We start from the raw sequence: 15,410 nt of genomic DNA, 5'->3' as shown, positions 1-15,410 counted from the left end.
CCTTTTTACAACAGAATTCTACATTTGAACATTCCAGAATCACATGTAACTAGATTTAAACATTAAGCACATTTCTGATTGTCCATGAAAGAATTGTCCTCCATTCTAAATCATCCATTGTATCAAAATAAGCATATGGAAAACTAGTTGTAATTTCTTTATCAAGTCTTTTTGATAAAGTCAGTGAAATTAACTGTACATACATAATTAAGAATTTCTTTCCAAAGAAAAAGAGGAACTCCATTTGAACATATTTATTGCTTTATTGGGGTAAAGAAAATTTGAGCTAACCAAAAATTCAATAATGAAAATATACAAAAACTATAAATTGGGTTCTATAACAGTCTACTGTCAAAAGGCACTAATCCAGACCATTAACTACAAATTATATACATATGGAAGCATATGTATGAACACAATAAAGGATGGGATACACAAGCACAGATACAGATAAACCAATTTCTTTTACTTTTCCCTTTTCCTCTTATTTCTCGTCACTTTCCTGGGACAGACTATATGGAAAGGCATTTGACTCCACTGCTGTGCCACCATGCACTGCATGATCAGCACTGTGATCCTGTCCCTGTAGTGTCAGATGCTTGGTTTATAGTTCTGTGGTTTTGATCTTTCATCTTCGGTTTAAGTTCAAGTGCTCAGCTTGCAGTCAAATCCACAGCCAAGCCTCTGATGACCAACTTCAGTTCTCATCTCAACCACTAGGTGCAATGCTTTACAGTTACATTAACAAAAGGTAATTAAACTGGTGCCGGCCAACCCTACTATTTCAACCATGCCCAAAAAGTACACCTGATGGCCAAGTAGAGAGAAGCATAGGCATCATCATAGAAACCTGCTGTTGGCCAACCTACGTTTCCAACTGAAGGAGGTAAAAGAACAATTTACAGGGTTGGGGAGTGTATTTTGAAAAAAAAGTAGGAAACAGAACATGATTACTTTTATAAATTCCACAATATATAGTCACATCAATAGCTGATAGTTCAGTAGGTCAATTTTTTGTTGCATATTTTTGTACATATGTAGATACAGTTAACCTCTGGACATAATATTGACACTACGAAGTGCCCTTAAGTGAAAAATAACCTGAACTTTTAACTAATATGGCAGTAGATTTGTCAACAAATTAGTAAATACACATTCATAGTTGGCATTGCTGAATTTTAGTACAAGCTTAACAGAAAAAAGTTTCCAAACATGTTTTGCTACATTAGTTTAATGGATACTACTAGGTCTATAATTAGAGTTTTTTTTGTAGAATCTTACGTTTAGTTAAACAGATACAAGATGTCCTGTATTTCCTTGGAACTAGATAAAGGAAAAGTTACTTAAATACAGTGCATAAAAATTATTTTTAACAGTAATGATATTACAGTGTACAGTATTTCAAAAAGTTACTTAAAAGTAACTTACATCAAAATTACATATAATGCTTGTAAACTATGCAGAAAAAAAAATGCTCCCCTAGACATTTTCACAGAAGCCACAATTATACATTTTCTGTTTTGCTTCAAGCTGCACTGAGAAGCTGGTCTAACCCAGTCAATGAGGAGGTCTCCGAGGACATTGCTAATTGTGCTGTGGGCAGTGTAATTACATCCTTTGTATAATTCTCTTAAATATGCAACCGAGCTAGTTTTATACACTAAACATACTGGAGTACAAAAAGTAATTTCTTTTTAAAAAGTGCTTTAAAAAATATTTACAATAATTAGATGTACTTGGACCATTTTTATACACCTTTAGAAATATGACATTTACACTGGCTAACTGGTGAATCAACTCCTCAGACCAAGAAAATGATGTGGGCAGCACTGAGTTTGTATGTGTATATACATATTTATCTTGCTAAACTATAGAATTTAAACCTGTCTTTGTTATACATTTAACTGAAGTCTTTCACAGAAATTACTTGCTGGGAGCAACCCAAGTTTGTCTTTTAAATAACTAGACAGTGAAATAGGATACAAAGTCACGTGCAAAACACTGCTCACAGTACAATGAGTTCTCTTGCAATCTGGTAGATTGGATAGAATAATACTGTACCTTTTCTATTGACCAATAGTGCAATTAAAAAAAAAATCATGGTTCAACGACTCCGTTAGATTTTTCTTAATTGGTTTTTATCTCCACATCTGTAATAAATTATCAAATTTTGATGTGGGTTCTATTGTAATACACTATCATCCATCTCAATTAGGCAGGACAAAGAAATGAATATGGTAATTATTTGTAAAAATTTCACCTAAAATTAAAAACTCATATCATACATTAAGAAACAAAATAATGAAGCAATTTAAACTGAGAAAAATTTAGATGACTAGCATTAAAATTTCACCACCATCCACAATTTCTTTAAATACATCCACATTGACAGAGCACTACAAACAATTGCCTCGATCTACATCGTTGGTAGTAATTTTACTTAACCATTCACAGCATGAAAGCTCTTGATTTATTAGGACTGGTTACACGAGTTCGGATAAAGAACACATTTTGGTGTCCACAACTTCTACTCCAAAGCATACTTTGTTAATTAATACAGGTAGATCTAAGTCTTGGTTTACATTTGTAAACCACAACTTCTGTTGTAGATACAACTTGCTCATGAATTTGAAATGTTAAGTTTTATCATGATCATGAACATTGAATGCACGTCAATGCAGTCATTCCACAACGACTGGATAACTAATGTATTAACAATATAAAAAGCTATTCCGATGAATGGTAATGAGTATGTCTCTTAAATAAATGGTATTCCTGGCTTAAAACTTTAAGCCCACCTTTCAAGAAACATAAATGTCATCTTCAAACCACTGTATCCCAGATCTCAAAACAAACACTTTACCTAAGACAGTCTTTCACAATCTCAGTAAATCCCGAAGTACTTTGAATCCAAGTAGTAGTTTAGACAGTTAACCTGGCCCCACTTTTCCTACAGTCCCATTCTGAATCTCTGATGTGATGATATGAAATGGACGTACTGTGAAGACTCCCAAAGTGAAGTCAAGTCATCCAGTCACACTCCCCTCCTCTTTCCAATTGATCAGAGTTTTAAATGGATTACTGCCACCATCTACTATATACAGGTATATTTCTACAAAGAATAAGTTACATTTGAAAAATGTTTCTTGAACTCCAAAACTGGTTGATTGTAACCGAACTGAAGAATGAGAACAACTGCAACTTGATAGACTGACAATCACCGTGGTCAACTGGCTAAGAGATCCAGTGTGTAAATGAAGCACTTGCTCTCTAAAGTGAGCTTACGAGAATAAAGGAGGCACTTCTAGTGGAAAATGCATGTTCTCATTTTTAAGATTCTACCCATAAAGGCGATTCAAAACTTGATTATTTTATCTGTGAAAATCAATAAGCAATTCACAAACTTATGGAGTTTTTGAGAGGGTAGGTGTTATCAAAATGAACCCAACGGAGCAGTTAAGACTCACCCACTCACTACAATAATATGCATTTGTCTGGTCACCTAGCCATAGAGAACAAGATGGCAGCAGCTGTAATCTGTATACTTCTGTGAATATAAGCGTTTTGGAACAATGGGCCAGGATTTGCAGGAAGTTTATAGAAATTAATACAAAGTACATATCAACTACAAATAGGGGACCCTGAGACCCTTTAAAACATTTATGATTACTTAAATGCAACAACTAGGGCCTCCCCAGTTGATCCATCAGAAGTACAGAGGTATACAAAATTATGAGGGGTACAGACAGGGTAAAAATGCAAGCAGGCTTTTTCCACTGAGGTTGGGCGGGACTACAACCAGAAGTCATGGGTTAAGTGTGATAGGTGAAAAGTTTAAAGGAAACATGAAGGGAATCTTCTTCACTCAAGAGGCTGATGGGAGTAGGCAATTCAAATGGTTTGGCACAAACTAGAAGGGCCAAAGGGCCTGTTTCTATAATTCTAAGTACCAATTCGGAAGAATGCTCGTCTAATAGAATCAGTAGACTGGATAGGTTGAGATGAAAGCTGGTTTGTCCTGGAAGGATATTTTTATTGTTGTCCACACTTGTGCCAGAAGTGGAGCAGAAACATCACACTGATGTAAGTCTGATACAAGTCATCTGGGCACATTTAACTAAATGAAAAGACCACTGTGGTGCATTTGCTCATAGGTGACTATTTTGAGCCAAATGTTGAGTCTGTGCTGCTGAAGAGCCTAAAGATCCAGAGAAGTGTTTTTATTTGAGAGGGCAAGGTGGCAGCTGTGCACAATGGACGTATTAGCAAGCAGATTTCCCACACTGGTACAGAGATATTATTTCACCTACCCTAATGTCGTCAACACTCAGAAAGGAAACATTTGGGAATGGAAAAAGTACATTTGAATTTTTTTCTTAAGTGATAAATAGAATAAAACTGAGTTGTTAAAATTGTTTTGCACTCTTCCCCTACAATTCACAAAGTGTGATTCTGGTATACAGTGTATTTATCCCAATAAAATAAAGTGCACAAAGCTGAACTGTTTGGTGAATGATAGTTGAAGTGCACAGTAGTTTCACAGCTTTCCATCTTCTAAAAAGAGGCATTTTCAAACTTGAAGTTAAGAGTGCTGAGAACTTCTTAGAGAATTAAACCCAACAGAACAGTCACAGCCTCCCTAATCTTCCCTGTATTTTCAAGATTTTTTTCTTGAATATCTATCCAACCTTAATCAAAAAGAGCAAGACACTGAAAATTTTATAGTTATTTTCAAAATTATTCTGTGTTAAATTTATTTTCCACTTATCATTTTTCATCTTGTTGGAGCTGCTAAGCTTTCTCTTAGTGCTTGCTAATAATACATTGCATAGCAAGCAGAAGCAAGTATCTATATCTTGCAAACACAAAAAAACAATTGGCAGATGCTGGAAATACAAAGCAACCCACACAAAATACTGGAAGAACTCAGTGGTCAGGCAGCATCTATAAAAATGAATAAATAGTCAACGTCTTGGGCCAAGACCCTTCTTCAGGACTGGTGAAGGGTCTCGGCCTGAAACGTCGACCGTTCACTCTTTTCCATAGACGCTGCCTGGCCTGCTGAGTTCCTCCGGCATTTTGTGTGTGTTGCTTACAACTTACTCTTGTTGGTACAAGCCTTTAGCCTACTTCTACCAAACCTACTGGTACCCCATATGAAATCAATTAATTGTACATAAACTATTTCTGTTTTAACTAATTAACTTCACTTTTTAACAAAAAAGTGCTACTTATGAACAGAAACACTATACAAACGTAATTCAGTTAAGTTTTCATGGTTCTGATTGTGCATCTAAATGGTTATCATTTTAATCATTTAAATGGCATTTCACTGACGCATACAGAATCCTATTAATTTCAGAAAATGTGTAGAGGGCAATGTTAAAATTATCAGATTACTGTGTCATTTTTCTACTTCAACAGTGATAACGGCTGGCAGTGTTTTGGAAAGGACTTACCACCGTCTGTAAAACGTATACTGATTTAAACAGTTCACTTTCCTTTGCAAGCTAAGGCTCTAAAACACTGATATCTCAGGCAGTGCACCTCGTGGAACTGTCACTTTCACAGGGTATGCAACCAAAGATTGCGATTAGTATAACATGAGAAAACCTGCAGACATTGGAAATCCAAAGCAACACACATGGAGTGCAGAAGGAACTCAGCAGGCCAGGCAGCATCTACACAAAAGAGAAAACTGTCAACATTTCAGGCCGAGACCCTTCCTCAGGACGTCGTCCATTTATTCTTTTCCGTAGATGCTGCCTGGCCTGCTAAGTTCCTCCAGCATTTTGTGCGTGTGGTTTGGGATTAGTAGCAATGTGTCAGCATGAACAGGGTTGGCGAAAGCACCTGCTTCTGTGCCATTACGACTCTGTGAAGATACTGAAGTAATAGTTTGCTGATCTAAATGAGACGAAGACCTCCAACTTGATACTTTCCCCTAGGAATGACTAAAGAAGATAGCACTGTGTGTGTGTGTTTTTTAAAAGAAGGAAAGAATCAGGAAGTGGGGAAATGGGAAGATTAGTTTCAATGCTCTGGCATAGATCCAACAATTAGTCATCAGTGTTAGATAATACACATGGTTGTTTAAAAGTTTTCTATAAAGGTGCTATAAAGTAGCTCCATTAAGAAACATAACACAATTGCAAGGTGAAAGAATCCACCCAAAAGGATGATTATACATGTACCTGCAGAACAGATTCAAAGTACCAGGGAGTGCTGCTGTTCCAACACATTTCTTCACTGGAAAGAAGAGGTTTGCCAGGATGCTGCCTGGATTAGAGGGTTTGAGCTAAAAGTTTGGACAAACGTGGGTTGTTCTCTCTAGAGCAGGGGTTCCCAACCTGGGGTCCACGTACCCGATGCTTAACGGTATTGGCCCACGGCATAAAAAAGTTCGGGAACCCCTGCTCTGGAACAGCAGTGGTTTAGAGGCAACCTGATGGTGTTTTTTTTTTTAAAAGCATTTTGAGAGGCAAAGATAGGGTGGACAGTCAGAATCTTTTCCCCACGGCAGAAATGTCAAACACCAGGGGACATCTTTTAAGGTTAGAGGGGAGGAGTTTTGTGTAGAGTGGTAGATGCCCTGACTGGGTTAAAAGGGGCAGTTTGGAGGAGTTCAAGAGGCTTTTGGATAGGCAGATGAATGTAAAAAGATTATAAGGCTATGAATGCAACACAGGAGATACTCAGTATAATCTGGCTTCAAGATTGGCACAATGCGATTGCTGAATGGCCTGTCCAGTGCTGTACTGTTATGTGCAACCCTCTTGTAGAAGATGCAAAGCTTGACAAAATCAGTGCTAAAGTTGAGTGTGGTGCATTATTGTGTACTGTCATACACCTATCTATATCAGTGCAATTATTATCTACCTGGCTCAGCAGTAACTCTTTCACTCTCCCTCAAACGTCACCATAGTCTCTCACTTCAAAGTACCGTCTGAGAGCCTTTAAACCAATCCTGTCCTGAATGCCCTGCCAGCTCATATGAAAGAGCAACTTACCAGGGTATTTCAAGGAAGAAAGTGGTGTTATCCTGGTGTCCTGAACAACATCCCTCCCCCAGTCAACACCATTAACAACAGATAAACTGGCCATTCATTTACTGTCGCCTATGGGATCTTTGCACAAATCTTATGTTTTTACTTACTATACAATTGTGATTGCAGTTTATTTATTTATTTATTGATTGAAATACCGCATGGAATTGGCTTCTCCGGCCCGTCGAGCCGAGCCACCCAGCGACCCCCAATTCAACCTTAGCCTAATCACAGGACAATTGACAATGACCAATTACCTACTAACTGGTACGTCTTTGGACTGTGGGAAGAAACTCATGCTTTCCTTGGGGAGTTCGCACAAACTCCTTATAGAGGGTGCAGGAACTGAACTCCAATGCCCCGAGTTGTACTAACTGTCACGCTACTGTGATGGCTAATAGTCACCGCAACACACTAGGACAGGCCAGGCCAACACAACCTCCTGAGCAAGAAACATCGAGCATTCCTCTGGTGCCTGACCCGCTGGGTTCCTGTAGCAGTTTGGTTTTGCCTGCAGAGTACAGCATCCAGTCACTTGCAGCTCCTCAATACAACAGTTTGATTTGTTTTGTCATTTATAACAGATGCCAGAAACAAAATAATAGTTTTGATATAAAGCTATTACTGCTGTTTCTGTTTCCTAAGTTCCTGCCCTCAATTATTTCCTGATTTTATTACTGCAGTCGCTATGTCTGGAAATAATTTATTTTTCATTCTCAACATACGTATTGTATTTATTAGTTTATAATACTGCATTTCACTCTAACAGCCTGCTGTCCCATTGGTCCCGGACTAACTCCAATGCAGGGGTTCCCAATCTGGGGTCTGCAGACCCCTCGGTTAATGGTAGGAGTCCATGGCATAACAAATGCTGGGAACTTCTGCTCTAATAGGTGACAAATTTTTTAAAAAGGCATTTTTAGCTCCAATAAATCCTCCAGCAACCATTCCTAAATATTGGCCAATTTAAATATTCCTATATTCCTAAATATGGAATTTTACACAATCAAATCTAATTCTAATTTTATATGACATTCCCTAGCAAGCACTTCTTTCAGTTAAAGGTACCAACTTTATTTTTGAAATACTAGATAATCAGAACCCAAATGACTTCAGGGCCCCACGTGAATATGGCACCTTTACAGATATGTCCAGGTCACATTTTTGTTTAAACATACTTGGACCTTCTCAAGACCAAATACTCTAAGTCCACTTAATTCTCCACCCTCAGCCATTAGAGGCAATCTTTAACTTTCTTGTGCTCAGCCAGAAAGGTGATACCTCTAAGCAGGTTTCAGTGGCATAAAGCTGATAATCTTGAATGATTTTGTTGTTTTGTCTGCCTTTTGAGAAAGTTGAAAAGAAAATGAATGCACCATTGTCAAGTTCTGTGCAACTACTACACGGCTGCTCATTGGAAAGTTACGGAAGCATTATTAGTGATTTGTTGATTTTTGTGCATTAGTGTCAAGTAGCTCATGATCTTGAAGTCCCTTCCTGTTTTTGAATGCTGGGAACAAACAGTGACAGGTGAGAGGAAAAGAATTCCATCAGTGGGTCATCAATAATGAGATCTGTATTAGTGCCAGGCACATGGCTTGTAGCAGCACTTAATTAAAGAATACTTTGTTCAGTACTCTGCATTCAAAAACATATTCTACAAGGTGCAATTCTGCTCAGTATAATGCCTTAAATAAGAACGGTATTTTGTCCTAAATCGGAGGAACGAACAGATTTATTCTGTGTGCTGTCTGGAGGTTTGTGTATTAATGAGCACTACAAAAATAACTTGAGTAGTTAATCCAGAAATAACCTTATAAAACTACTTGTATATTTTAACGATGAGCCAGATATTTTTTACCCTTCCAGCTATTTTGATGTGGCTTGTTGGAAATACAAAATTACAGCCGATATAGATGACTGATAATTCTGATTCGATCAAGAGAACTGTTAATGAAGACAACCATTCAGGTGGTCAACTGCTTGAATTACAAGGTCCCACAGAATAAATAGCAAATTATGTCTGAATTCACTTGGTGATCAAAATGCATTATTGCTTAATTTAGTGGTTCACTTAATTTTAAACCAAAACTTCAATAAAATTAAAAATTAATTGTAAGTTACTGTAGTTAGTTAAAAAGTCAATTTTGTTCATAAATCATCTCTCACCGGATACCGGTCATGGTTTGATAGGAGATGTGGAGCTGATTATTGCAGGTTTTTGTTGATAAATCTTTCAAACTGGAAATACCATTTGCAGCTAAAAATACTGACTGTAATCACCATCTAGATTTAGAGTTAATACTTATGATTTTATCACATTAAACAATGCAATAATCCTAAGATATTTTGATGAAAATATACATGTTCTAGTTTTTAATTCAAAGAACTATAATGAACATTTAGATTTAACTCTGATCTTAATGCTGTTCATATCCCAAGGTACATGCTTCCAGTCTACAAAATATAATTCATGTTATATTTTAACTCTGGACATTGCTGTCAATTAGTTATTAATGCTTTTGAAGTTATAGAGAAGTCAACTGCTCCAATTACAAATTGCAATTTTCATTAAGCTCCATAAGTGAATTTGTACCTTATGAACTGCACAGTCAGAAGTTACAAATCACCCAATCACATTGTGTAAGTCACATCCCACCGACTAATGTGTAGGATTCTGTTTTCAAACATTTTTCTTTTCAAGTCTATTTAAGGTGACTTCAAAATTTAGTGTCCCTGAAGATACAAAATACAATTACAGGTTCTCTCAGCTTACCAACACCCAACTTATGAAGAGCCCGTAGACCAGCAGAATGGATTTTCCAGCTCACCTGGTGCTTTGGGTGACGTCCTGACAGTAGCTTGAATTTTGCCACATCGAACCCATGAAAAATACATTCTAGCGTCAATACACTGATGTCCATTTTGTGAATCTTATCTCGAGACACAACGCCCAGGCCAGCAACAATGTAATTTTTTTTTAAAAACTGTTAGTGAGTTAGAAAAGCTTGGCTGCAGTAAATTCTTTTAAAAGGGTATCATTATTAGCCCAAGAGAGGCTGGGGTTAGTACCAACTTTATTAAGTGAGATTTAAAATGCTTCTCTGGACTATCTATTCTGAAGGGGCACCCCACCTCCATTGGCATCTTCACCATGTAGGTACTTCATTTGCCAGCTTGTGAACTGTTCGAAAGCCGAACAATTCTCAGGAACAGAACCCTGCTGTAAGCTGTGAAGACCCGTATTAACATATGTATGACATGTATCTGACATCTTAATCCATTAAGACATGAGCTAGAAGCTCCTTTAAAACTTCATGCAAAAGAACACTATTTGAAGGCATTGTTTCTATTATAATATGGGCAAAAATCATTGAGAGTTTGCTTGAAAAACAAAAAAAAACTGCAGATGCTGGAAATTTGGAATATACCCAGAAAATACTGGAATTACTGGTTTAGTCAGGGAGTAATTGTAGAGGGAGAACTGATTCAGAAAACCTTTCTCCTGCAGCTCAAAAATAGTTGTTCACAAACTTCTCCCAGTTCTAATGGAAGGTCATCAATATGAATCAATTTCTCTCTTGCAATGCTCTCTGATATGTAGATCCAACATTTCCTGTCACTGTTAAAGTCGATTTGTGCTTCAACTCTAAAGTATTAGTTAGAACATGGTAAAAGCAACATAACTAGGTGATAACTAAATTAACCCATGGCAAACAGTAAACAAAGTTGAGACAATCCGTTAACTGCAATAAATATCTGAAACTGAGAAGGGCCACCATAACAGATTGTCTACGTGGTTAAAATTAGCTGAAGCTTTGTTCAGCATTATTCCAAAAGGGCAGAATATCTAGAATACTGACTCTGGTAATAATCAAAATAACACTTCTTTTCTAGTGTTGTAGGGATAACAACCAAGCAAATTAATTTATGCAACACTGACGCCATTATCCTAGCAGCAACACAGGCTATGTTAGCTTAGCAAACCAGCATCATTATAGACTGGGACTAGACCAGCTTGTTTTGAGATTCCACGCTAACTTAGCAAACCCAAGGAGATAATAATTTTTACTGAACCACTTCACAGGAAGCAGGATTTGTTTAGTTAGCATCTAGAATTGAATCCATGGCTATGATACGCATTTTTTTAAATATCTGCTTCATTTTTTGGAAGCCTTCCTCAGCAACAGAAGCTGAAAGTGGATAGCAGTTATCCCGTGGGGGTAACATTAAGAGTACTGAACTTGAGGTAAGGAAACATTCACAAAATGATAAAAAAAGAAACAAAATTTCCCTCAATTTCAACTTTGGGAGATGTGGAAAACCATTACAAACTAAATACAGTGGATTCCGGTTAATTAGGCTGTCAGTTAATCAAGGCAGCTGCCTATTCTTTAAGAACAAAAACTAATTAAAAAAATAGCCCGCTTTCCCTTCATTCCTTTGGGACATGATGCCACTTAATTGGGACAGGAGATTAGTCGAACAGGTTCTAACTAGCATCAGTCATGTACATTTCTGTGGCCATTAGATGCTACACTCAGCTTAGACTGAATAGTTATAAAATTATGTTAGTTGCATGTGTTTCTGTTCAAAAAGCAGTGATTTTTGTCACTAATAGTTGGTGAGAAATAAGCAGCAAGACAATTCAGAACTGTTTTGCTCACTGTGGTTTCAAGCATTCAGGCTTGGAGATGCCAGAAATGCAGAAGTGAAAATGAGATGATTTCACTGCTCCAACATGTTAGAAGCTACAAAGAACTTGAAGATATTGACAATCATATTGAATGCTCCAATGAAAATGAAGATTTAGAGGATGTAATTGTTGAAAGCATTGTATGAAGGCAGTCCATTGTCTGCACTGATTTTGTTTATTGCATACACTGGATGAATTCCCCTGTCGATAAACTACTACGAACTAATGCACAGTTTTATAGTACTGTGGTAGTAATGGTAGAGATCTAATTTGTTCTGTATTTCATTTAAATATGTAACTTCCATGAAACTTGTCTAACTGGGCCAAAACGTACTGGTTCCGATGTGCCGCAAATAACTGGAATCCACTGTATCTGGTTAATCATGTTTTACAACACATTAAAGAACTAGTCACAAAGTCACTCGGGTTGCTAGTTCTGTGGGCAACTAGATTACAAACGAGCACGAAGTTTGAATCTGACAATCAGTATTCAGCCACCTACCCACCCCATTTGCTGTTAACCTTCTTACACCATTGTCCATCTGAGTACAGTAGTGTCACTGGGAACCTCCATTTCTTGGTTAGCGTGCCTCAGTCAATGCAACAGAAGGTACACTCAGTCCGCACAGTGAACAATCCTATTATACTTGGCAATCCCGCGTGCCTGCAGCTGTCATTTAATGAACACCAATTTCCAAAAAGCCAGAAGTCTAAGGTTTTAAAAAAAGCAATGCTATTTTACATAGTCTTGTTGGACAGTGCCCTAGTATTAGATATAACAAAACCTCTAGAGCACTGAGAAAAATCTTCTATCTTGGAGGGAGACGTTCAGCAAATAGGCTGTGAACTCATTGCTTAAGCAAAACAGTGATAATAAAGCAACATAACATTTCTTTGCAACAAATTTGATACTGGATTAAAGTTTATAACCATCTATAAACAGAAAAATGCTTTAAAATGGTACTGCAGTGATGGTAACTAATTATAAGGAAAATGACTATTAGATCTGAGATCACCGCAAGAGTAAATATCTTTTAATTGGCATTAATTAGAACCTTACTTCTGGGGAAGTGGAAATTGGCAAAGTTGTCTCTTTTAGATCTGTCAGATCCAAACATTTTGTTCCTCTAAGTTCTGATGCAAATTCCAAAATGTAACATTTAGTTACTATAAAAATGATCATTTAATTGTGTGCACAAATAGATATGAAGAGGCGGTTGAAAGCTTATCCAAAGGATGCCTGCAAGCTGAAGTACAACCAAACCTTCTACAGTTAAGTGAACTTTCGTTCAAAATGAAAACAGAACAAAAAGGAAATTATTTGACCAAGGAATGGATATATAGCACTTGTCTTATTTTAAAAACAGGCTGAAAAGTAGGGGCCAACGAACAATGACCAATCTGAAACACCAGGTTTAAAATCCAGAATGGGAACATATGGAGCCGTATGTTTCTCGGTTTCCAGGAACTGGAGCCTCGAAGAAACTGCACTCCGTGTGTGTTCTGGGCCCTTACAACTTCTGACTGCAGGCCAGTTTAGTCTGGTTTGACTTTTTGTTCGTACCTCCCTAATAAAAAACTAGCTATGTAAAATTTAGAAAATAGAAAATGCTTTTATTTTGCCTTCAGCTAATAGTTTCAACTGTATTGAGTAATGTGCAGTAATACATTAAAAAAGTTTCCTTTTTGAATTCACAGTCAGCCGTCAGCAAACCTTAGCTCTAGTCACACCTGACAACTTCTAGTCACTGATATGTTAATATGAGATGATCACATTGGCAGCTATAAAAAATGAGAACTTTTCTTTCAATTTAACAGACAGCGACAAACAAATGATAAATATACATCTAATAGTCTGTTGCAGAACAGTACATATAACAGGGAAGAAGGTGGCTATAGTCTATAACATTATATAATCCTGATTGCCTTCAGCCTTACGTTCAATCATCGTCGATTGCTTCTGTCTTGATCTCGCTTCCACCCTGGCCGGCCAAAGCTAGGACTGAATGATTGACAGCTGCCATTTCGACAGCCAATGAGATGGGATCTTGCTGATGGTCACTATGACAAGTATTTTCATCCTGAGAGGGAAAACACAAACTGCCATATAAGTAGCACAGGAACAAATACAAAAATAAACACACAATGCTACAGCTAAGAATTAAGGTACGTTGGCTGTCTATATTACACAAGGAAGTACCGATTATCCTCTCATCAGCAATCTGAATGACCCAGGTACTACACAATCTGTCTAAAATACGCACAAACTAAGTGCTTTTCCCCAAATTATTTTACAAGCATTTCATCTTTTTTTATACAAGCTCTTGCAAGATGTGCAAAATGTGGGAGAGCTGGGAGACCTCCAGCACCGCTATCTGGGAGACCTCCAGCACATCTCCAGTACCGCTATCTGGGAGACCTCCAGCACATCTCCAGTACCGCTATCTGGGAGACCTCCAGCACATCTCCAGTACCGCTATCTGGGAGACCTCCAGCACATCTCCAGTGCCACTATCTGGGAGACCTCCAGCACATCTCCAGTGCCACTATCTGGGAGACCTCCAGCACATCTCCAGTGCCGCAATCTGGGAGACCTCCAGCACATCTCCAGTGCCGCAATCTGGGAGACCTCCAGCACATCTCCAGTGCCGCAATCTGGGAGACCTCCAGCACATCTCCAGTACCACTATCTAGGAGACCTCCAGTATTGCTACATATGTGTGAAGTGCATCTGGGTGCAGCTCCTGGAACTGGAGCCAAAGGTAGATGATCTTTGGCTCATACGGGAGAATAAGGAGGTCATAGGTAGGAGCTACAGGAAAGTAGTCGCTACTACTGTTGGGTAGGGTGGGGGGGGGGGGGGGTGAACGTCCTAGCAGGGGAAAGCTGCAGAGGTCTCTGGCACTGATTTTGGTTCTATGGCCCAGATGGAAGTGGGGGAGGAGCAGTAGTGATATGGGATTTAGGGGAACAGAGAGGAGATTTTGAGAATGTGAAAGGGATTCCCGGGTGGTATGTTATCTCCCAGGTGCTAGGGTCAGGGATGTCTCAGATCAGACCCACCACATTCAAAAGTAGGAGTGTGAGCAGCAGAAGGTGATGGTACACAGTAGGAAAAGAGATGAGGTCCTGAAAAGTGAATAAAGGGAGCTAGGTCAAGAGCTGAAAAGTAGGACCTCACTTATACTGCTATGCAACAGTGAGGGCAAGAATAGCCTGATGTGGCAGATGAATGTGTGGCTGAAGAATTGATGCAGAGGGCAGGATTTCAGAATTCTGAATCATTGGGTTCTCTTTTGGAGAAGGTATGGCCTGTACAAAAGGGACAGGGTACATCTGAACTCAAGGGGGACCAATATCCTTGCGGGCAGGTTTGTGAAAGCTGTTGGGCAGAATTTGAACTAGAAACTAAATTTGATAGGTCAGAGGGCGGAGCAATTGGTGTAAAGACAGATACAAAGAGGAAGGATAGGCAAAGGATAGGGAAATGCAGTGGGCCGGATGGGTTTAATGTGCAATGTATTAGGACAGTGGTTCCCAAACTTTTCTATGCCCCACACCCCTAGGAAATGTTTAATTAATGTTCGCACCCCCTACAAAAGTAATATCACATTTGAAGATGAAGAAGTCCAATTTCTAATTATTGAACCACATACAATACTGCAGGT

The 15,410-nt window shown here is 38.3% G+C and overlaps 1 protein-coding gene across 8 annotated transcripts in view; it reads right to left on the bottom strand.

The window, feature by feature from the left end:
* Window positions 1-243: 243 nt before the first annotated feature.
* The window catches only part of LOC132383529 (homeobox-containing protein 1-like), a 71,064-nt gene continuing 55,897 nt past the window's right edge, over window positions 244-15,410 (bottom strand). For 6 of the 8 annotated variants that reach the window (XM_059954626.1, XM_059954629.1, XM_059954625.1 and 3 more), the window contains one exon: window positions 244-13,823. In XM_059954626.1, the coding sequence (XP_059810609.1) occupies window positions 13,683-13,823 (141 nt within the window). In that variant the 3' untranslated portion in view covers window positions 244-13,682. The remainder of the gene's footprint in view (window positions 13,824-15,410) is intronic. The other 2 variants (XM_059954631.1, XM_059954633.1) reach the window with 1 other exon arrangement.

This window comes from Hypanus sabinus, chromosome 30, assembly GCF_030144855.1.
Source record: "Hypanus sabinus isolate sHypSab1 chromosome 30, sHypSab1.hap1, whole genome shotgun sequence".
NCBI lineage: Eukaryota > Metazoa > Chordata > Chondrichthyes > Myliobatiformes > Dasyatidae > Hypanus > Hypanus sabinus.
This window is presented reverse-complemented; position numbering and strand designations above follow the sequence as displayed.